General features: G+C 41.5%; 1 protein-coding gene and 1 long non-coding RNA gene across 5 annotated transcripts; one reads left to right on the top strand and one right to left on the bottom strand.

Annotated features, from left to right (window-relative positions):
- Nucleotides 1-929: 929 nt before the first annotated feature.
- On the top strand, nt 930-9,714 carry LOC139209371 (membrane cofactor protein-like). Of its 4 annotated transcripts, XM_070839040.1 has the most exons (13): nt 930-1,003; nt 1,816-1,914; nt 2,040-2,225; nt 2,372-2,471; nt 2,720-2,793; nt 2,879-3,061; nt 3,199-3,378; nt 3,837-3,905; nt 4,326-4,502; nt 5,109-5,150; nt 5,576-5,651; nt 8,184-8,244; nt 8,579-9,714. In XM_070839040.1, exons 2-13 carry the CDS (start codon nt 1,857-1,859, stop codon nt 8,579-8,581), a joined length of 1,209 nt encoding a protein of 402 aa, XP_070695141.1. In that variant the 5' UTR covers nt 930-1,003; nt 1,816-1,856; the 3' UTR covers nt 8,582-9,714. The 4 variants fall into 4 exon arrangements, with proteins under 4 accessions (XP_070695141.1, XP_070695142.1, XP_070695140.1 ...); XM_070839041.1 differs by lacking the exon at nt 8,184-8,244; XM_070839039.1 differs by lacking the exon at nt 8,579-9,714 and having other exon boundaries at nt 8,184-8,572.
- Nucleotides 9,715-12,335: 2,621 nt separating this feature from the next.
- LOC139209357 (uncharacterized) lies at nt 12,336-18,946 on the bottom strand. The gene is made up of 3 exons (XR_011585209.1): nt 18,871-18,946; nt 17,283-17,328; nt 12,336-12,422 (listed from the first exon to the last, which is right to left on the bottom strand). It is a non-coding gene; the product is annotated as an uncharacterized lncRNA (long non-coding RNA).
- Between the last annotated feature and the right edge of the window lie 4,685 nt (nt 18,947-23,631).

Here is a 23,631-nt window from a genome sequence, read left to right as displayed (position 1 = left end):
GACTATTCTGAAATAAGTTAAATCAGGAATTTAAACATCAAAACGATCAAAAATAAAACCCCTCAGTAAAAAATACAAATAAAAATCCAAAACCACATTACCAAAGTCCTGTAGCCTTTTTAAGAACTTAGTGGTGAAATAAAAGAGGGAAAAGGAGATTCTGTAAAATTCCTGCCTTTACAGTTCAACAATTTTGGTGGTCCTTTCATGTGATTCAGGGGAAGGAGACAACAAGGAACATTTCTGAAATAGACTAAGAACTTTCTGTTCAGTGGGAAGTACGTCACTTCCTCGCATTGACTCCACCCGGTTTAGGCTTATTACATCACACTGTATGAATGCCTCGTCTGATGGGCCACATTGTTATACTTGAAAGTACGGCAAATTGTAACCGGCCATCAGAAAACATGCCAGGCACGCCCATGTATGGTTTACAAAGTAAAATGTACGGAACACAATCACGTTCACCGTAGGGACATCACAACAGTGAGGCCCTCTTTCTAGTCTAGTGATCTGTGCTGGCAGCATGTGGGGGGTGAAGGAGGTGCTGAGGAGGGTGGCTTGCTGGCAGTTGCCCATGGCTTAATAAAATGGGTGCAGTAACATGGCCAAATACAGCTAAATAATGCAAAAAGCAAATAATGCTTAAAAGGCTTGATCTTGATGCAGCATGTATTAACTGTTATTTAGGACAGGTTGCTGCACAATGTGCAGTCCTGATGATTGCAGAAACAGTATTGATTAATATGTGTTTGTGGAGTTTTCTTGAGCCCGCCCTAAATCGTGATTCATGTTTAGTTTAATCTCTATTTCAACTAAAGTCAAAGTTCACGGTCAGGGAGCACACTCTGTTGTTGGCTCTGTGACTTTGGTTTAAGGACACGCTATGCGTCACTGCTGATTACACCACGCCCATTTCCGGCGAAGAACCACAGCCGTAAAGAAGGAACCAAAATTCTTTGTCAGGGAGCCTCCAACCTCCACCGTGATCCAACACGTTTTGGTAGGTTACTAATGTACCCGACGCTTTAGAAACTGCACCGCCAGGCCTAGCCGAAGACAGGACGGTGGGAACACACTACCGCGCCTGAAATAACGTCTCACTAACGACGTTTGTTGATGTTAAGTTAGCTAGCTGACAGCTGATATCTAGCTAACCAGCCTGAGTTCAGAGCTTCCGTAGCGATGTCAGGAATTTTATAATGCATGCGATGTGCGCAACTTCAGACGCTCGGTTAAAGACAGTTCTCACCCCAAGGATCTACCGAAATATTCGGCATAAATAGTATTTACATTAAAGGTAGTGTTTTAGGCTGACGCCGTTAGTTTTTCCGTGAAGCGTTACCGCCCACGGTGTGTTCGGTTGGAAGAGGAAGGGAGGGTGCAGCACCCGTAACTTATCGGGTTTTGAAAGCTAATAGTTTAGTGATATACCGGCACATTTGCGTTACTCTTTTATTTAAAAATGTGTGCCGAATTTGACAGTCGAAACTATCGCTTCAGACAAGTTGTGAAGTCGCTCGGCATAGTTAGCTAGATAAGCGCTGTCACGGTAGTTGGCTCAAATTGACGGATTTTGAATGGAGTCTGGCGTGAGGTTTTCTTACTTGAGTGACGAAGGACAAGATTGAGCGCATTTACCTTAAAGATTAGCCAGTCACCAAAATACATACATTTGAGATTAGATGTGTATCGCTCTCTCGGATACTCGTTATTCTGGCGTAATCAGAACAATTATTATCGACCATCTTAACCAAGGTATCACTCTGATAGTCTCACTCATGTTTGCGTTTGTTTTTTGTTTTTTTTTGCTAGAAAGAGCTCATTGATTTCAGCCAGACTTGTCAGATCCCGACATGGGCGACACTTACTTCCTACTTCTGAGCTGTCTGGGCTTTGTCATCACTGCTCAAGGTGAGTGTCTGTGTGGATAATCTTCACAGTATGTGTGTTTCTATACAAGCTGGTGTTTGGTGTTGGGTTAACTTGTCCTCGCCACTAGTGTTCATCCCTCCCTCCTTCTTTACTTTTCCTAACAGCTCAAGACTGTCCGAAACCCACCGTAGGGCCCAACATGTTTTTGAAGGATGAACACAATCAACAGGAAACATTCCCAGATGGCAGCACGGCTACTTTTGAATGTGTTGTTGGTTACCTGGCTGCAGGGCCAGCAGTCATTACTTGTACTGCTGGCACTTGGAGTCCTCTGAGGCTGACATGCAGGAGTGAATATTGGCACTTTATTTTTACATTCAAATTCCTAATAGCTGCAGTATTTCATCACCAGTTTAAACTGCCAGTATCCAACATATAGATGCTTGATGAATTTTAAAGGAGTTTTTACCCTAATCAGTTTCCTTTTTTTTTCCAGAGAAGAACTGTGGCCCTGCTGGACAAGTGCCAAATGGACATTTTGATTATTCCGAAGGGACTGAATTTGGTGATAAAGTTGTGATCAGTTGCGACCCTGGGTTAGTAATGAACTGACAACTGTGATGGACAGCTTATGTTTGAGGAATTCATTTTGCAATTGAGAGTAGCGTATTTTAACTCTAAAATGTCAGCACCCATTATGTTATATTGTTATATTTCCCAATCAAAAAAAGGTGTTGTCATGTGAAATGCAAGGGTTAACACATATCCTTGTTTAAATGTGTTATCCAAAGTCAAACGTCTTTTTTTTCTTCTTCTTTTCGTCTTCTTTTAATTCCATAATTAGCTACGGATTGGTTGGTAATAATCAACTCTTTTGTGGAGACAAGGGGTGGAAAGGAAGGCTGCCTGTATGTGAAGGTGAGTAATCTCTTCGTGTTGCTATAACCCACATGGCAAAATCCAAACAATGTCTAACAGATGATTTTTTTTTTTTATTGTGCAGTGGTGACTTGTGATCCACCTGCTAGCATTGATGGCGGCTCTTTCACTCCACGGCAAGAAAGCTATGACTATAGAGAAGTTGTACGGTACAGTTGTTTGATGAATGATTACACACTGGATGGGCCAAAATCATTGATATGTTCAGAAAATGGAATGTTTGAGCCTGATCCTCCAAAATGTACCAGTAAGTATATATATTTTTTTAAAAACCTTCTCGGCATTTTCTCAATGTTACCTCAGCAGTGACTGACACTATCACACTGGAAAAGGTTATTTTGGATGATTTCATTCATTTTCGTTTTAAATTCTCTTTGTCTGCAGTGGTTCAGTGTGAGGATCCCGTTATTGAAAATGCTGTGTGGATTGAAGGTTCTCGACCCCCGCATAGATTCAAAGCTATGGTGAAATACCAGTGCATATCTGGATATGTTATGGAGGGACCGTCCACCCTGATATGTGGAATAAACAGTCAGTGGTCATCTAAATATCCAACATGTCAAAGTAAGTCATAAATGACAGTAACTGTTTTATGTCTGGAAATGAAAGTTGACCAGTTGTGTTTGGAAATGATCAAAAACAAAATGTTATTCTAATCCACTCATGTGATTAGCTTAATCTTAAGAGATGTCTGTGGTTGTGGTATTTTTTTTTTTTTTCTTCTTTTGCTAAGTGTTCGCTAAATGAAGTTTCACAACCCAGGAAGTTACTATAGCACTGTTTGAAACACCTTTTGCACAATTTTTATGACCTGTCATTTTCTTCGCATTTTCTAACACGAATATCAGAAATGGATCAGAAATATTGCCTCTGTACTTGAGATGCCTTTCAGATGCGACCGTGCTGCTGTGTAATATGTTAGCATTTGAATTTTTTTGCTGTTTTGTTCACAAACGGAGAATAAGTGTATTTATGTCAAGTGAGCAATTCCTCTTACGTCTTACCCCTTTATGCTTTTACAGAAGTGGTTGTCCCAACTAAACCTCCCACCCCCACCACCACCACCACCACCACCACCAAGAGACCAAAAGGTAGAGTCCATATTGATGCTTAAGAACCACCTAAAGCCCACAGCGTGTTAATGAAATTGTGCAATTTGTTTGGGCCATAAAAGCCTTTTTAGGGTGATTGATTCTAAAAGCCTGAATTATCTGACAGCATCAAAGCTACTGAATGTGATCAAACCGCTGTCATTGTGTTTGTGCTGTGGAATTATATCTTAGTGATGCTAAATTGAAGCCTTTATAGTTTTGATATTTCAATATATTACTTTTTACAAGGTAACCTACCTTTAAGGAATGGAACAGTTTTGAAGTAACACGTGACACTGTACGTTGAAATAGTGACATCATTTTGCTTTACCAAGAGCTATATCTCTAATGTTGATATGTTTATGCTTTTACTAATTGTATTCATTTCCATTTTCTTTTTTTTTTTTTTCCCCCCTGCAGACGTTCAGTGTAAAGAGCCTGTTATTAAACATGCGATCAAGGTTGGGGGTTCACCCCCTTATACATACAAGTCTACGGTGACATACGAGTGCAGCTCTGGGTATGAAATGAAAGGGAAGGAGACACTGACGTGTGGCATAGATGGTAATTGGTCATCTGATTTACCACATTGTAAAGGTAAGTCATGAATGACAATAACGATTAATAATAACTGATTGATTTAGTCCCTTAGATGAAATGAGCCTTCTGAGTTATTGTGTAGCTGTCTGTGCTTTCTAGATGAAGTTTTAAAAAATATAGTGCCATTGTTTTATTTTCTTCAATTGTTCTCACTCCAATGTCCCATTTTTTTATTTATGTTATGAAATTAATAAATAATAATAATAAAAAAAAGGCACATTTAGTATTTCAGGATAAATTCATGAGATTAATTACCAGTTTTCTACCACACAAATGTGGTATTGGCAAATACATTTTACAAAGATCATGTTAATGCTGTCTAGGAATATTTGCATAATACTGCTTCCATATTTTGAGATGAGGCCGTGCTGCTGACTTTGACCTTGCACAAAACTTTGACTGTTTTAAATGCCCTAACATTAAATATCACTGTAAGCACTTTATGTCATCATAAATATTCCACCCCTTAATGTTCCTCAAAACATTGCTCAGCCCTAGTTGATACGTTTATGTAAGATAAAGTAGATGAAGTTGATTTTGAACTGCAGATCTTTCTAATTCTGTCTAATTTATTGGTGTTTTTTTTTTTTTTTTTCTTTCCAGGTAAAGCAAACATTGCTCTGCCAGTGGGTCTTACTGTGGCTGGTAAGTTTTAACTCCATCCTTAAACTGTAGATCAAAAATGTTATGTTGACCCAAGTAAGATCATGATGGCCTCAGAAGAACGGCGCGGTTATTTTACAGTAGACTGTGGAGTTCTTAAGAGGGCATCATGCTCTTATAACAAATAAGACCAAAGTGACACAATCGGCCATCAGAGCACACTCATGGTAATGGCCGCATGTGCCGCTCTGTCGCTTTATTAAGGTTTGTGTTTTGCACCCAATGTCCATTTTGCTGTGGAAGGCTCAGCCAATCCTTTCTGAGTCACTGTTTTGCCTTGTGGGATTACCTTTTCATGACAGGATGTGTCATTTACACAGCACTACGGTTGTCGGCCTCATGGCCACTCATCATTTTTTCAGGTGATCATCTTCAACCATTCCATTTTTGTTTTCTCATTAAAATAGCCGTTGCAATAGCTGCCTGCGCTATGTGTGGATGCTATTATTATGGACTCCCACCATTCAACAAGAAAAAACGAGGGTAAAACATCACTTTATTCAACTACGCACACTAACCCTTCAAACGGCTTTGTGACCTGTGACGGCCTCTACATGGTTTTGTTTGCTTCTCAGACCAGCCATTAACAGCGCTCGATCCCTGTCATTGCTTGTCATGTCTCGGTGCTTTCTGTTCAGCCAGCATTTTCAGACTGTCCACGCTTTCATGTCTGTCTGTGTTATTAAGTGTTGCATGAAGAAATTGTGTGCACTTGTATGGCCTTTCAGTTAAGGTTTTCCTCTACCACACAGTGTCAGCGTTGTCATAGGGGGGCACCGCGGCAAGCCCTCGCAGCACTCTCCTACGCAGGACTTTAGGTCGCTCAGTAGAAAGAGCTCTGCCCCAGGTGCCTTGTGGAGGTTTTAATCAAGTGCTGATTCAAATATTGAGCACAGCCAAATGCAACATAGGCGCTGCAGCATGTTTTAAGCATTAACGACCAGGTATGCAGTTGTGTTTATTGTCTCCTTTTCTGTTCGCCATAATGTCATACATTACATGTTTGATTTAGATCATCTCATGTGCTACACCCAAGGGAGAGACGAAAGGATGAGAGGAACAACTGGCAACAGGCGGTGGTGGAGGTTGCTGCTGTTACTAACTGATTATCATTAATAATTAGAAATCATTAGCGTAACTTTGCAGTCTTGATCTTGCGTAAACGGAAGGCACATGATGTCTTTTGAAAAGATTTTCAAGTCGAGCCAAGCACTTTTCAGTTGAAGAACAATCTGCAGTTTCTCCTTCAAACTGCCTTTCCAGTTAATTTGATATTTATATATATATATATATATATATTTTTTTTTTTAATCAGCTAATTTTATCTCAGCAAAATAGGAAGCACTGATGAGTCACATTTTTAAACTGTGTTTCAGGAAACGCCCTTTTGTTTCCTGCTCATGTGCAATACCTAACCTACTGTATAGGAGAGTGCCTCAAAATTGAAGACTTAATAAACCCAGCCACCCAGCTCTAAAACTTCAATGTTTGTCACGGTTAGACAACTTGGGCCCTAAAGGCAACTGAATAGTTTTCTTCTTTTTGTCATTAAGTTTTATTAATTTCAAAATATTTGCTTTAGTACAAAAATACAAATGATTCAGGTGCGATATAACAGGAGTCACAGTCGAACACTCCACTTCAAAGGCAGACAGAATAATAACACATTCTTTCCACTAGACCTTTCTGACATGCTGCACCAGCAATGTAAGCCAGAAAAGTTGCTAAAATCTATACAGTGTATGATTGTTAGAATGGATAAACTTCTCACATCCTTTGCAGGCCGGCCTGCATTTGAGATTATGTGTCACGAGTCTCCCCTGTGAGGAAATTGCTGAATTCTCCTATTCAGAGTGTAGAGTACGAGGAGAATTTAGAAACTCTTTCTTCTACTTCACCTTTTCCTCTTCCCTCTCCGGCCCAAAGACAGATCTTGGAAAATCCCCTTTATCACTGAGATTAAATTGTCCTGTAAAGGTTTTGTACACGACATTGATAATATCAAGAGCACTGGACTGTGTTCCATGCAAAGATACAGAAAAGTAATGGCGGCCTGAGCAGAGGATAAGGTTACACTCACTGAGTTTGTGTGTGTGTTGTAATCTGAGCACCTCCGTCCTTTGTTTTGGTCATCAGCGCACATTTGTGTTAGTCTGAGATGCTGAGATATCACATAGAGAACTTTAAGCTCTCCAAATGATATAAATGGGTAATCTCTAAGGAGATCTTTCCCCACATGTATCAGCCATGTACCATAGAAAGAAAACCTATTTCCCTTTAAAGGGAAACGGGCTCATAATTTACCCAATGTCATTTATTAGTCATTTAATAGTCACATTTATTTTACATGCTTTATTGTATAACTCCACGTTTTGGACAGCCAATCCAAAGCAACTGAGTTTGCCTTTAGCGCCCATATGACCGTCTTAAACTTTTGGTTATCGACGTTAGTCAAAGCAATATGATAAAAATGTGACAACAGAGCATTTGGTGGTATTATAGTTTTTCTTCTTTCAGATGAGGTGTGTGTTCTCCACTTTATTATTGTAAATAATGTGAAGAACACACGCATTGTGTGAACATTGATTCGTGAGTTTTATTATTTTTTTTGTGTGTGTGTTTTTACAATAACCTGATTTCAAGTCGTCGAACACCAGGCCACGACAAATATAATAACCGTTTAAACTCCACATTCAATAACCAGCGTCAGTCTTTGATGTTGCTGTGGTCACCTGTTGATTTCTGCTCTTAGAAATGAGCAGGTAAAATTTTGCATTTCAAAGCAACGCCCATTCAAATTTGGATATTTTGTCTGTGAAAGACAGATGGATAGCAACAGACCGGCCTGGTGTGTGTGTGTGTGTGTGTGTGTGAGGTACTCTTTGTGTATGATTGGCCTCTAGTCTTGTGGCTGAAGAGTCGTCTTTCTCTAGACTTCCTCAAGCTCTCCTTGCTTCTTGTGTGCCTGGTCACACACATTAGCAGTAATGTTGACCAGTCGATATTGGATTACAGAGCTGGGAAAAGCTACCCTGACAGTGAGGCTACAAAAGACGAAGAGGGAGTAGCACTCTCGGTAAGGAGATGGCCCACTAAGCACACTTTAACTCCATAGTGCCAAATCAGCAGATACCAATGTGATGATCAAGAATAATATGTGACAATGTAGGCAGAGGCTTCTAGATTTTATACTGTGTGCCTATGATGTGTTATTAACATTCACAATATTCTTCTTCCCTCTAACATAGTATCCTGGGCTAACTAACATGTCGGATAACTTTCTGCCTCTTCATTTTAAACCCTCCACAGTTCATTTTTTCCTCTTTCACAGGGCTGCAGAGGTTGTTACAGTTTGTCTAAATTTGTCTAATTTCGATTTTGTGTCTTTGCTTCCTTTTTTTTTTTTGTAGTAAGTGCCGTAGTCCTGTTAGTCCAACATTACTGGATCTGAAAATTACTGGTTGAGAAGAGGAACGCCACTGGATTATTCTTTTGATTGTATCTATGCTGTCCGCGTGCCTGTGGATGGCATAGGATTGTGGAATATGAATCTGAGTGCCCGTCTGTGGTTCAGAATCGGCGAACTGAGTTCAACTATTAGCTTATGCCTCAAGTGGTTCTTCTGAAGCCTTGACAATAATTTTTGATTAGGTCACTCACTCACTTAAACTACTTTCTTCATACTCTGCATAATTTATTCCAGTAATGCCGTCTGTCTTTACGTTACAACAATTTTTCTACGCTACAATGATGGGCTAACAAGATTTCACTTATCAGAGGTTTAAACTCAACGTTGACACTTGCACTATTGCTCAGCTCAGCCATTATAGCTCATTTGCGCTGATTGCTTTAAATAAGCAAAATCAGTAAAGAATATTTGCTTGGCTCTCCTTAAATACAGCTGGCTCCTGGCCATTAAACCAATCCTCCAGTCTTTTAGATCCAACGTCCATCATTATACAGTGGGATCTGTGAAACAGTCCCTAACATAGTGCCTGACAGTTAGGCATATTCCATATGCCTTAATGCAAAAAGCCAAGCGTTTTGTCTTGTGTGTCACTTGTAGGTTTGCGTGTGAAATGCATAAATCGTAAACCCTTTTGGGAGGTTATTAATGGAGGCTTAATTGTGGGCTGTAGCTTAAATGTATATGCTAAAATATTGGCAGTGTTTAATGTTGGCATTGTTTTTTGTGCCCCGTAGCTGCACAAAGTTTAAGTTTGTCCTGAAAAATGTATCAAGTCTTTTTTTCTCTCCACATTATTTGTCAGTTTGACACCAAAAGAAGATGAGGAATGTTTAAAAAAAAAAAAAAAAAAAGTATTAGGACAAAGACATTGTGCGTGTGGTTACAAAAGATTGTTAGAATGTGATCTCTGAAAGATTTGCACTTGCTTGGCTTTTTATCTTTTATTTATTGATTTATAATTTGTGTCAGAACATCTCTGGAAGTTGTGTTGTTTTGAGGAAGCGGTAAAACTGCTTTTATATTGGCACTACCTTTTTGTAATCAATTAAAGAAATAAAACCATTACCAGACAATGAAGACCCACCAGTGTGTTCGGTGTACTTCATGTGAAAATGCATATAGAAATATATATTTAGCTTGCAGCTATATATTCAGTTATTGCATATATTGTGTATATGTTCAAATGCAGTGAGCGAGAAGTTGGCTTACAGAGAGGGAGAAACAACATAGACAATGACTTGTGTTTTTAATAATCAAATACTGAATATAAAACTTGCAGCACATGATTTTATATCCAGTTTCTACAGAAGTTAGATCCCAGACTAATTTTACCCACATAATCGATCAGCCATTGTACAGGTATGGCTAGTATGGATCTAAACTTAATATACAACAGTAATCTGTAGTGTCTTTACTATCGATATGATGTGGAGCAATAGAAAAAAATATCTTCAAGGCCAATAAATGCTGAAAATAATTCACTTATGGACATACTGTACTTTTCCAACTGAGGCCTAGATGTTCTTAATGTTTTCAGTTATAAGAGATAAAACATCCTTTAAAACCGCTAATTAAAATGGCTGTCTGTAGCTACTCTAAATACATTTGAAATGCTATCTGTGGGTAGAGAACAATAAGAAAAGAATCCCTCCAATATTTGATGTTACAGCGCCACCTTGTGGGTTAGACGCGGTCTAGAAAACTGTTCCAACTGATCCCTTCATCAAGTTGGCAGACAAACATCCCGTGCTGGGATGTCGCACATTCAGCCACTCGAGTTTCGCATACAAAACAATATATTTGCTAATAATACTTTCACTTAATATTGATATATTTATATACTGTGGTATTGTTACTTTTACCTCAGTACAGGATGTGAACACTGCACTGCAAACATGGGTCAAGATATCAATGAAAGATCCAGGTTTGATGGAGAAGAGGCTCGTAAGAGAAATGTGACAAAAATTTCACTACGATCAATACATCGTCAGCAAAATAAGGAGCGCAGCTTAGTTGTAAAATCCTCCTCAAGGTAGGATGAGATCTGTCCTTCACTGTAACCGATTTCAAATGGTGCTAGAAACAAAAGCAGACTCTGAACACCAAAAGAAATCGGTCAACCTTGGAGAGAGGACAAAGAGCTTGAGCTGTCAAAACATCACTGTAGACCCGGTGGTTTGCGGCCCACTGAGAAGTGCTTCAGGAAGGGATACTTCCCCTGTGAAGTTGTCTCTGGAGTTTATCTCTGGACGCCTGTGGTGACGCGTCACAGCTGCCTGTTGCTGGCCAGTGCCAAACACTTCCCACCCCAAGAACACTGATTTCAAATGGTGCTAGATAGATGACAATACTCTAAGCCACCATCTGAAACCAGCTTCCAAGGGGGGCACTTCTGACATCCTCCTGTGATGTGCGGCGCACTGAATCTAGAAAGACAATGGAAAATAACACATGTAATAATCGCAGAGAATAGCGGAAAACAATTAGCTGTTGAGACAAGAAGCGAGACCAAGTGATTCTCCATTGTGATGGACGTGGTTATGGATCCTTTTCAGAGACTTCAGAAACACTTCAGTTACACAGAATGAAACGGAGAAGATATTTCGGAGAACAAAAGGGAACAGATGCAGTGGAAGACGAACGCGTAGCTCGATATCTGCGTGTGCTGTAATTAATGCGGATAATGCCCGCGATACGTACTGTAGATGTGAGGAAGCCCAGACTTAGGAGACGGCAGCACATGGGAATGTTTATTTCCGTTATTGGAATTTTAAAGGGGCAGAAACATGTTGTGGGAGTAGAGATCGGAACGATGAGAGATCCCCGTAATCTAATCCCATGCAGCGTGTTCTCTTTAGCTACGTCTGCGTTTTGTCCACAAAGAGAAAAACGTCTCTAATGGAACTATTGATAGCAACTAATTGTATGTATATGCAGACAATATCCACTGCATGCTGTTCGCAGGTGTGATTTTTTTGCATTTAAGCCACGACCACGAGACAGAGATACTATATGCATGACATTTAATCACAATAGGATGCTACACTGGTTCCTGCTTTCAGTTGGGAAAGTGGACTTCAATAAAATCTGAGAGAGGACACTATAGGGATAACAGCTGTTACAGCCATTATTGTATTAAGTCTTCAGATGCCTTACTATGTGCAAATAGAACAATTACTTAACTGAACAATGGCTCATTGGTTGCTGATGCATCTCATTGAATTAGTAATATGCAAAGTAAGCTTCAAATTGGGTCTGTCTCTACCTTGTTTTTTGACTGGACCAAGATCATCTTCCAGGGAAGCCTGGCAGCATCTTGTCAGACACCTCAAATGTAAAGCTCTCTGGGATGGTTTCGCCTCATGCTCGCACTCGCAAAGAAGTTTGGTTCACTGCCCTGTTTCAGGCCAGAAAGGAGAGAGGAGGGGAGCAGATGAAGGGAGAGGGAGAGGGAGAGGGAGAGGGAGAGGGAGAGGGAGAGGGAGAGAGTGAGATGTAATGGAAAACCACTGAGAAAACACCAGAACACCTCTCTCTCTCTCTCTCTCTCTCTCTCTCTCTCAATCTATTTCTCTCTAGCACGCCCACACGGCTGATCTGATATTTGATCCAAGCTTTCGCGGATGTGTGAAGGGCCAAACAAGAACAGACACAAAGCACTGCCACTGTATGTCTTTCACATACAGGCTCACCTGCAGCTCTGTGTGTGGACAGACCTCGGTGAGTCCTCGCCCCTCTGGTGCTCGGTAGAATGGCGAGGGTGATGGCGCGCTGCTCTCCAGCCGCTACGAGGGGAAAAAGCAAGGAAGTGGCAGTCAGCCGCTGGCAGAGAGAGCCATGACGCAGACGTGCAGCTACAATACACTGAGAGGGTGGGGCAGAAGGACAGGTAGTGGCCAGTCCACTGACTTGTTGCCAAGTGCTCCAAAGTACAAAACTACCCAAATGTGAATAAGCCTTCTTGTCTTCCTGCTGTCTGTTACTCTTTGCGTGCAGGTGAGAGGGACCACTGGCGATTCATTGTCTTGCCTCAAACACTCTTGTCCCTCCAGAACCCACACCCACACACAGTCTGCCTTCATTTCTCTGTGTTTACAGTGACAACTCCCACAAATACTACTTGTCTTGAAACTGATTAAAGCCATATCAGGGAAGCATAGCCACAAAACATCAGATGCGATTTACTTTGATTTTCGCAGTAAGAGGAAGGACAAAATCCCCACCGTCCTCAAGTCTTTATCAGACTTCAGATGGACCAGGCTAAGCCATTTTTCTGTTGTTGTTGTTTGGGCTGTTTTTGCGTGTGACGGTGTATAAGGCTTCACTACGTATGTGTGTGTGTGTGTTTTCACTGTAGCCACAGTGACGGATCTGATGAGGCGGCCTGTCTGTCTGTAGGTGTCTGGTTCCTTCGCCTGGCCGGCTCAACCCAACCCTGTCAGTTTTCTTTTTCGGGTTGTTTGTTGCTTGTGTGCCACTGGACCTGTTGTGTAATGCTTATAAAAGATTTAAAGGGACAGGAGGCCTTACGGAGAGTGGTCACCGACAGAATCAGGAAGGAACTGTGAAGCACCCTGGGGAAACCGTGGGGGGTGAATATCCTCACAGCGGTCCTGATCTTCAGAGAAATAGGAATATAATGTTCACAGCAAAATCGCTGAATGAGTAAACTGCACTGAAACATGCATGACAAGCAATATGTTGGCATGCAGTTGTACTTTTCAACAAATCAAACAAATACTCCCAAGTTACAATACAGCTTATCGTCGAAACCAAAAAAACTATTTCTCCTTGATGTGTAGCCTACAACAACTGGTAGACTAACTTACTGTTGTGTTAACTCATTCATAAGGAATGACCCCCCCCCCAATAGTGGTGAAGCGTCTGCGAGAGTTCGGGCTCCAGCGCTTTTTTGCTGACAATCATCTTCCTCTTTACAATCATCTTTACAAAGGAAAAACAAATAGGCAGCGATAGTATACAGTATGTTATACCATCAGCACATTTAGAAGAGGGAGAGTGAGAGAGAAAGACGCTGACTGTAGGAGCAGGAGCTGCAATGCAGACCGCGGGCAGCCACACACGCTCTTGCATCATCGCAGAAATGTGGCATCTTTTGGACATTGGACTTCCAGCCAGGAGAAAGAGAGAACCTCCCTTATTTAGGGATTTAAATCTCTCCTACGGCTGGCACTCTAATCATAGAGTGTGTCGGGCATGCACGCTATGCAGCTTGCCTTTATTGACAGTTCAGAGTGAACGGGAAGGGCTGGGTAACACTTTATTTTACGGGCCCCATTGTTTGCTATACCCTTCCACTGTCGATAGTTTAGGGAGGTTCCTGTAAGGGACTGTGTAATCCAGTATGAACACTTAAGACAAATGGAGACAATGTTTGAATGGTTCACGTCCAAATATGATTCACTGCTGGTGCAACCTAGAGACTCTTTTGGTCAGTGCACAGCAAGTTATATGCGAAAAAAAGTGAAATTTGTCTACAGGTAAGCACATGGGGCATATTGGCCATCAAATAAACAAATATGTATTCGACTCTGTCCGACTTCAGCAGCTCTTTTCCGTAGAATTCGTCAGCACCTGCTCAGTTAAGTACAGACCGCTGTCTCTGCTTTCCGCACACGTTTCATAGCTCTTTTCAGAAAACTATGAGGAATCTCTGGCACCAAGGCCTTAGGCTGCAATAGAAGATAGAAATGTACAGCAGATATGTGAGCAATGGCTAGACGATAAATATATGATAATCACTTCACAAAAGATTCACAGGCTGTGATGTTCTATTACTAAACGATATGGATTCATCACCTACAAGCTTTCTAACCCCACACAGTCACTATTTTAAGAAAAAAACTTCCTGGCTAACAAGCAATTAGCAATTAACATATTAGCCTATGTGAACATACATGGCACTCATGTATCCATGGAAAAGTCTTTCTGCAACTGCAAAACCTTTTGTGTAAGAGAACAGTGCTTCTCAACCAATCAGATGTTAGACTCCAGCTGTTTGCTTGTACTGAGCCAATAAAGCATTGCTGTGCAGCGTGTGGAGCCAGGGGAGCTCCTCCCATCCAATGAGAACCCAGCTTTTGGCACGATGGCCCGTGATGCAGCAGCTTTAGGAAGTCCAGTGCATGTGAACTGGAGAGAAGCCAAAGCAGAGTCACCAAGAGAGCAAGGTAAACAACTTCTCTCTCTTTCACCATCTCAATTTCTCTCTCCTCCTTTGCTCCCTTTCTCTCTCTCTCTGATCCTGAGCCATGACATTTAGCCCCTTCTGGTGCTCCCTTTCTCTGAGAGAGAGAGAGAGTCAGATAGAGAGATAAACAGATAGACAGAGAGAGGGGAGAGAGAGAAAGAGGGAGCGATACAAGCTGTGTACTGGTTGAGGAGAAGTCCAGCCCAGAAATGACTGCGTCACCATCTCTGTCTCTCCTAACTACGCAGAAACAAATGTGTCTTGGGAAGGGTTTTGCCAAATCCCAGTGGCCCCCGGAGGGCGAAAACAAATCATATGACAAAAGTGCCACTAACCACAGACACTGAGCTGATCTGTTGTCAGATGGCAACATACAGCTGGATCCCAACCAGGCTCTGCCTTCATACATGCCTGCCTCTCTCTCTCCATGCTCACGCTTTCCTTCAACTCCATCTAGAGTTACCACAACAAGTAGGCCAGCAGTCAACAGCTCGAACGCAGACACATATATGTTCATATGTAGTGGCATAAAACATCACCCTCTTGGTTCAATTCAACTACGAACTGTGATTTTCGAATGAAGCTGTAACGTCCAGCCGCTGCGTCCGTACACTCTCCCGTATAATGGTGTATTAAATGTATAACACTGTTTCACAATATGTCAGACGGCACCATGCACGACTGTATTCACCCATTTGCACAAACACAACCGTCCATATTCCTTAAGGTGATGATGGCAACCAAAAAAAAAAGCGATGTTCGAATACCTCGATAATTCTCTGCAAAACATTCCTGACTGAGCTTCGATGTGATATTAAGAAGCCTCCAGAATATTCCTTTGTTAACCCCTTCGCCGCGCCTCTGCCCACCAAACACACACCTTACCATGCAATCAAAATAAGACCTAGAGAAACTGTGTCACATCTTCAGCATCCATGTTGAAAGTCCCGATATCAGCTCGCAGGAACTACACAGCACACACGGACACACACACACACACACACACACATATATATAGTAACGACAGGCAGAGCAGATCACAACTACCAAGGAGGAAGAGGAAGAGGAGAAAGCCGAGGTTGTCCGAAACCATTGTGTCCACTTCAGGTGGAAAACTCGATGACTCTGGGCTTCTGTTATCTCAGCTTCTGTTTCTCCTGACATGAAAAAGTGACGTAGCAACTAATCCAAAATCTCTCTCTCTCTCTCTCTCTCTCTCACTCTCTGACTTGCTCTCCCTCCCTCTCTGTATCTCCCTCTCTCTCCCTTTCTGCTTGCCTCTCAAACACACGCACTCTTTATTTTCATCTTGTTGCAACAGCAGAACTGCTATTAGACTGCTACTTCGAACTCACACATATACACAGGAACAGAGCAGACCCGCATGCACGCACACGCACGCATAGCCGTGCACATGCGCGCATGATCACGCTATTCCTCTTCCCGAGTGTGACGCAGCACTTAATTCTCTGTGCTTTTATAACACTGTTGTGGCTATACAACGCAACTTCTTGTTAAAGCTGAGCCAGAAACACACTTGCTAGCTGCCACACAAGGCAAGTGAGCAGAGCAGACTGCAGTTAAAGGAACCCTACCACCACGGCTCCCTGTCCCCCTCTCTGTGACGTTGCTGTGTCCCCATTCCCCCCCCACGTCCCCTTATAATTGGGTCTCTCCGCTGCCCTCCTCTCTGGCGCTCTCCTCTCTGCTCTCGGCTAGAGACGCACTCTGGCTCCTATGTCTGTGAGGCTGAGCTGACTGAGTCTCCTCGATCACCTGACAACCCACTGGTTTTAAAGGCACATCACCAGCTTTTGTATCAGTTGCATAAGCGCTCAGATGGTCTTTTGGCTTTTTAAGTAGTCTAATGAGGGATTCCACTTAGCTCTAAATCTGCACCAAAGGAAATATTTTCATAGTGCTCTGCTTAAAATTGTTTTGTGATCCTTCTATAATAGCCATATGTTGGTTAATGTAGTGATTTCTGACTTGCTTGAATACATGCTGTTCCTTACTCAGTGAGTGGAGCAGGCATTGAAAAAAACGTATGAGGTGACCGTCACAACCACACTCTGACACTTTAAACATGAGATGGCCTTTTACACATGCGTACTTCCTCATTCAGTGCTAGGTGCTTCCGACCACAGCTAAGTGAAATGCAGAGCACCATTTATCCTTTAGTCCTACTCAGAATGATACAGTCATCCAGTTAAACTAATCATGGACCTTAGAAAATGATGTGAAATCTTTACTCTACATCCATGCTAGTATAATAATTATGCAAGCAGACTGTAGTAAATGTAAACCAGGGGTGTAGCTGCTCCTTTAAAAGGACTGTGTTCCTGTCTTATAAATAGTTTTGGTTCAGTCAAACACTGGCTGAGTTTATTTTAAGAATTAGGCTCTTTGCAGTTTTATTTGATTGTTCACATACCTTGATCAGATGATTCTACATTAGCAGTGGAAGTCGGACATTGGAGCTGTGGGAAGAAAAGAAAAGAACAACACTTTTTAGAGAGCAAAGTCGAACAATGACGCTGCGAAAATCATTATTGAAATGGATGTATCACATGGATATGAGTCAATACAAATGTCCAATTAACAATGATGGTTGTGGGTCTTGAATATGTCCAATTTGTGTTACTGTATTGGCTGTGTACCGCTATGGCTGCGGGACTGCAATCAGTGTCCAGCAGGGCGATGATGAGGAACAGGCTTGGTTTTGTCTCTTTTATGAGCTCGTCAGTTCTCAACAAGGCTGTGGCTAGTAGGTCTGTCTGTGGCATAAAGTCTCCTTTATATGCTAAACTGAAATAAAAGCTTTGTCTCAGTCAACAAATGGTAAACAAAGTTGCTGTCTTTGTCCGCTCAACACCACACCTATTTAGAGATGACAATGTAAGCATTCAACAAATGCCTTAATGTATAATTCAGTCATGTTTTGAATGGTTACATGTTCTATGCTGCTACCTTCTAGTTTTACAACATTTCAAAGGCTCGGCTGAGCTATTACCGCACAAACCATCAATCTATTTTGATGTCTTAAATTTTCCATTATCCTCCAGTTACAAGTGTAGATTTTCCTCTGACATTAAATGTGGCTGTAAATTTTTCTTCCCTAAAGCACTTGTAGCTCGCAATGTCCTAATTCCCCAGCGGAGCTGGAGGATATGGAGCCCACAGCTTCACCTTACAGGGCCGAGAAAGGAGAGCATTGGTAAAAGAATCAGCTTTCACCCTGAAGCTATATGGGAAATGTAAGGGATCTGAGGGATCAGAGCATGTTTGCTCTGAGCAGGCTGGTAGATGCTGAGGGTATCGATCCGAGGACGGAGGCCCACCTGCTCATCTAGGATAAAGACGTCCTCAGTCTATATGTGCATCCTATTCAAGACGACTGCAATGACACCAAGAAATGTGAATTCAAGCTTTAGCACTTGGCTGTGTTTGGCGCTTACATTCCCTGCTAAGAAGATGGGATATGAGATTTACATTTTGAAATGTATTACTCACGCTCTATCAAATAACTGATGAATAATGCGCCATATGCCTGCGGCGGTTCCACTAAATCCACGCTCAATCATGAAAGACACTGGTTTCTGATAACTTGACATTCTTGCTTTTCCCCAACACACTGCAGCCAATAGCCTCTAATGAGAATAGGAGGTTTTTACTGTGACAGTGGTTTGTGTTTATGCTGACAGAGACGCGCGACAGCTTTAAAGATACATCCAAGCCCCGGTCCTTCCTGTCTGCTATTTATGCTCCTCATCCAGCGGGCAGTGTGTTAATTTTAGCCATGTCATCTATCAGCCATGCCTGTTCCACTTCCTAAACCTTAATCTCTCCCTTGGAAAGGTGCCCAGTGAGCTCCATTGATATTGTTTTTGGCTGTATTGTGAACAATGGGCATAGCTCCTAAATGCACCCACACATACATTTAGGCAAAAAAAAAAAAAAGTGTTGTGTTTTTACAGTGTTTTATTGAAAGTAAAACAATGTAATCTTTTTTCTGTTATTACCTGCTTTGCGGTTACCACTCAGGAGAATGCAAGCAGGCCGTCTCTGGGGATGCCAGCATGCGTCCCAGCATCACGAACTGTATGATGAAAAAGGCGTCTCGGAGAGCTTTGCCCTCCGCAGGTCCTGAGAAAATCCGGGGCATTATTTTGAAACATGTCAAACATACAACACAGTGAATTAAAACATTTCCACGCAGCTCAGCAGTTTCTGGCGTCGCCGTGTTGGAGAAAGTCAGAGAAAAGTGACCTTTGTACAAATATTACACTTTGATACTGTTCAAATGTAAGTTTGTATAAAACTGCACTGTTTGTATGTATGTATAAGACTGCTGACCAGGAGCCACACCCTGCAAATATGCAACTGGCCAATTCAGCTATGACTTTTTGACAACAATTGATACAAACACTGAGCTGCTGCCATTCATCCTAGATGTTGCCGGCTGTGAAGTGTATCAGCTCTTACCTTGCACTGAAGTAATACCTCATTTCCTTCTGTGAAAAGAGGAATAACATTATTTATCCGGAAGGCAAGCAATTTCAATTTCTAGGCTTAACTTTGTTGTTTAGTTCAATCCTCCAATATATTTATTTCTTTAGAGCCCTTTCTGTCCCCCCACTAAACTGAACATTTTCTCTTATTGTGCGTCTGGGGCAGTCAGCAGAGCAACTGGTCAGCTGACTACTGCCAGTTTGAGGTTTTGAAGAGTTCTTGGGGCATTTTTTTCCCAAATCGCAACAAATGCATGGATTCGTCCTTCTGTCAAAAAAAAGTAATGAGGCAACAAAAAGAATAAATACTTGTAATCACTAACTCTCATTTATATGGGCAAACACTGTAATGCTGCATCAATACATCCCAATATAATATCCGATTCATTCCAAGAATACTTTCTGACAACTTTCTGCTCAATACACGATCTAAGCCTGCAGAAATACGCCACCCTGTGTTAGCACAGAGTATTGCTCTTGGGGGGTTTGTTTACATCAGGAATAAAAAGTGCGTATGACATAGAAACCTCTGGATGGATGGAGCAGAGTCAAGGTAGTGGCACAGCAGAGGCACGCACTCCAGGTTTACAACACAACAAAAATTTATTTTTAGAAAGAACAAATGACATGTTTAAAAAAAAAGAAAAAAGAACTCTTTGAGGGAAATCTATTTCTGCAAATGAACAAAGGGGAAAAAAAACAAAACAATCTGATATAATTTAAACCTCAGGCCTATACACAGCTAAAGTATATTGAATTAAGTGGTAACTCATTTTACATGTCTTTACACAAGGTAAAATTTAAATACAGTATGCTCAACTGAAACAGGTACGACACACGGGATGACACTCAGACAGGTGCAATACATGAATAAATTCAAAGTTACTGGTCTATAATATAAATTTCCTGCAAATCTTGAAACAGTAATATAGTTTTCCCAATGTTTCCCCCTCCTCTATAACTTTAAATTAAACTTAGTATCATGCTACGTGTACATTTATAATTAAGGGATATCACACTTTAAATCAATTCTAGTTAAGTCTAACAAGCAAACATCAACGTAGACACGGACAATAACAACATCTACCTCATAAATTAAATCATTACGCAGTACCGCATGGATGCACAAGACCACTTACTCCTGAGGTAAATTCAAGTGCGCAACATCCTCCTGCAGCAAGCATCCAGCACACCTCTCCATCCCACCCTGCCCCTCTGCCCTCTCGCTGGCTCCGAAGAAAACGAGCAGCAAATCCGCAGAGACATGTTTTTTAAGGAAACAGCTGAGAGCAAATACCTCGCTTATTTCCGGGTAACGTTGGGAAACGATGCGCACTAAATCGTAATAGTCAAATCACGGGCATGCGTAATTCTTTGGGTCTTTAATTAAAAAAACAATTACAAATGGAACAAACAGAGGATGAAAATTGGAACATAATGTAAACAGATAAATCACGTTATTAAAAACCCGCTGCACTGTGCCCTGTATCCATGTAGGTGATGGTGTATGATCCACTGGAGCAGGCGCTGGATGTCAATAAACTGTTTCTGTTGGAAGAAGAGATCGTGACTTACCGACTATTTCGCAACACGTCCGGTCCCTTTCACTGTTACTACTCCGTCACCGCTGCCACTGCCCCCCTCCAGCCTCCTGGTTCCTGTCGGGTCCAGAGAGGTCCCCTGCATTCAAGAAAACGCTTGTGCATCGACATTTTCACAGCAACACAACCAAGCCACACCCACTCGCACACACCCCCGTTTTCTGATTGGACGTCGCCCCAAAAGGCGTCAGTGGGATCACGTGCTTTTGACGCATGTTTACAAACAGGCGCAGCATGAGAGAGAGGACAGGCGAAACGAGAGGATGCACCCATGTGGACTTCCGGTTTCCGCTGAAATCCCCCCTTTTTTCCCCTCTTTTGGGGAGCGGGAATGCTATGACACAGGTTTCCATGTTGTATGCTTAAGTACAACACATTCAGTCAACACAGGTATTTAACTGATAATTAATAGGCGATTTTAAGTGTTTTAACGGTGAATTTGACTCATTTTGCAATACAGCCCACCTGTATTTAATGAAATCTGAGTATATGATCAGTTATTGATCGAGCCTATACCAGCTCACTGTCGTGCTGAATTACATTCACCTTTCAATCGACAGGCAGATCACCAGGAAGACTGTTGCAGGTGAGTTAGTGCTCCTGAGTTGTTCACGTCAACGTGAAAGTAAAATCTGACAGATTACCATCTTGATGCGGAAGTACACCGCAGTAAAATCTCTCGGATGTCGGACTTCTCAAACTTAAATAAACTTGGTTTTCGCATGTTTTAAAAACTCACCTGGCTACCGCTTCCTGAGAATATTATCTAGTTAGATAGTTCACGATGATCTCATAGCTAATATATTATTAACATATAAATAACTGAAAAATAAAGGAACTAAAAAAAGATCAGTCCCACATAGAGTGTACCCCTTGCTCTAAGGCTACATGAGTCACAAAACTAACAAATAACAGTTATATCAGATAAATTATACTCATTTCATAGCACTTTTGCATAGCCACCACAATTTAAACCGGTTTAAACCTGGTTTCAAATCTACTCTTCGCAGTATGTCTTTGTGACGTTTGATGTTATTACTAAATTAGTGATAATCAAAGGTAAAGTTTGGGGGTGGGGGCATCCTTAATCATAATTTATTAGAGGGATACTTTGCTGTTTTTCTGCAGACTTTGTATCACAACAATGAGGGTAGAAAATGCTAATGAAATGTTGAACTTTCCTCCATGTTTCCTGCAGAGCTCCCCTACTCGTCATACAGGAGCTGTATGCTGTTCGACTGAATAGAATAGCCTTTATTGCCATTGCGTGTGTACAATGAAATTAGGAATAACTGACTTTACAGTAAAATGACTAATAACATCATTAAGTCAGTTATTCAACCAAAAAACATCTCTATTGTTGGAAACGAGTCATCTGGCGGACGCCGAGCTGGATGGCGAGTGAGAAGCTCTCAGTGAAGGCAACACGGAGTAAAATTAACACTGTTCATACTACCCACACTGTGATGAGACAAAGCACTTGGAAATCTTTTGAGTGTCGATTGATCACATTAGACTAACTGTGGCATAACATTGGCAAACAACTTCACAGATGTCATCGCATTTTGATTCAAATTTTGATCAATTGTAATTGGCACAGGGACACGTGACTTTTTTTTCCAGCTCTGCCCACATCGAAACAGCAATGCAAGAAAAGACAAAAACACAAACAGCCTACAGACATCTGTCATGTGAAATGACCAAAACAGTTTGACAGGAAATTGCATATTCATGAGGGTGTTGATCAGTGATATAAAGATGCTGATGGAGAACATCTTTTTAGGGCCTTTGAAAGATTCCAGTGTAACAGCAATGATATGCTTCCCCACCCACCCCCCAACAGGATGACTAGCTATTCTGTGGAAAACAATTTAATGTGAACTGGATGTTGTGGATGTAACTGGAAATGCGTCATCTCAAGCTCTTGCTACCTCATGTTCAGCTTCTGGTGAATAAAATAGCCAAATTTAGTAAATCTGGAAGTATGTAAAAGTTATTTAGATACGCTTGCAATTGTTGTTCAAAACTGAATTCTGACTACTTGCGTCTTAATACACTTTGTAATTACTATTTATGTATGGTGTGCCAGCTATTTAGTAATTTCACTGCTTAATTTTGTACATAATACGTGCTCAGAATGTCAAATGTATTGTGGATCTACTCTTGCACTCTTGCACTTTCCTGGCATGGGATCAATGAAGTCTAGTTTGTCTCATCTTTATCTGATATTATCATACTGACGTTCAGTTTTCTGACTTTATGGCTTTTTTCAGTTGCCCACATACACGGAGGGTAGACCATTCAGCTCCTTTGGATTCAGTGCCAAGGCCTCGGTATTCAGCAAGGAATAGGCTGTGTCTGCCAACGAAGGACCTGGACCATGGTGTCATTTGTATGTAGACAATGTCTCCGTGAACCAGCAGAGCTTTAATAGACTTTAACAGATCCAAAAAGCGTGTAATTAGCAGTGATGACTATCATTTTAACACATTTACCAAACAGCTTTATTAAGGCTAGTGTAGTTCACACAAGGCGCTTGAGAAAAAGCAGCACGTGGACTCCCCTAACCCTAACTGCTCCTAAGGCCACAGCAGGGGGCATCCTAACCCAACAATATCACATTCAAACTTCACTTACTCTGTAGGCTTCGCTCCACCTTAAGTTTAGATTA

The sequence above is a fragment of the Pempheris klunzingeri genome, chromosome 11, assembly GCF_042242105.1.
Source record: "Pempheris klunzingeri isolate RE-2024b chromosome 11, fPemKlu1.hap1, whole genome shotgun sequence".
NCBI lineage: Eukaryota > Metazoa > Chordata > Actinopteri > Acropomatiformes > Pempheridae > Pempheris > Pempheris klunzingeri.
Note: the sequence above shows the minus strand (reverse complement) of the source record. Positions and strands in the feature narration are given on the sequence as shown.

Coding starts and splice junctions, on each gene's coding strand:
- LOC139209371 (XM_070839039.1), top strand. CDS start 1,857: ATGGGCGACACTTACTTCCTACTTCTGAGCTGTCTGGGCTTTGTCATC. Junction 2,226..2,371: donor TCTGAGGCTGACATGCAGGA/GTGAATATTGGC, acceptor TTTTTTTTCCAG/AGAAGAACTGTGGCCCTGCT. Junction 2,472..2,719: donor GTGATCAGTTGCGACCCTGG/GTTAGTAATGAA, acceptor TTCCATAATTAG/CTACGGATTGGTTGGTAATA.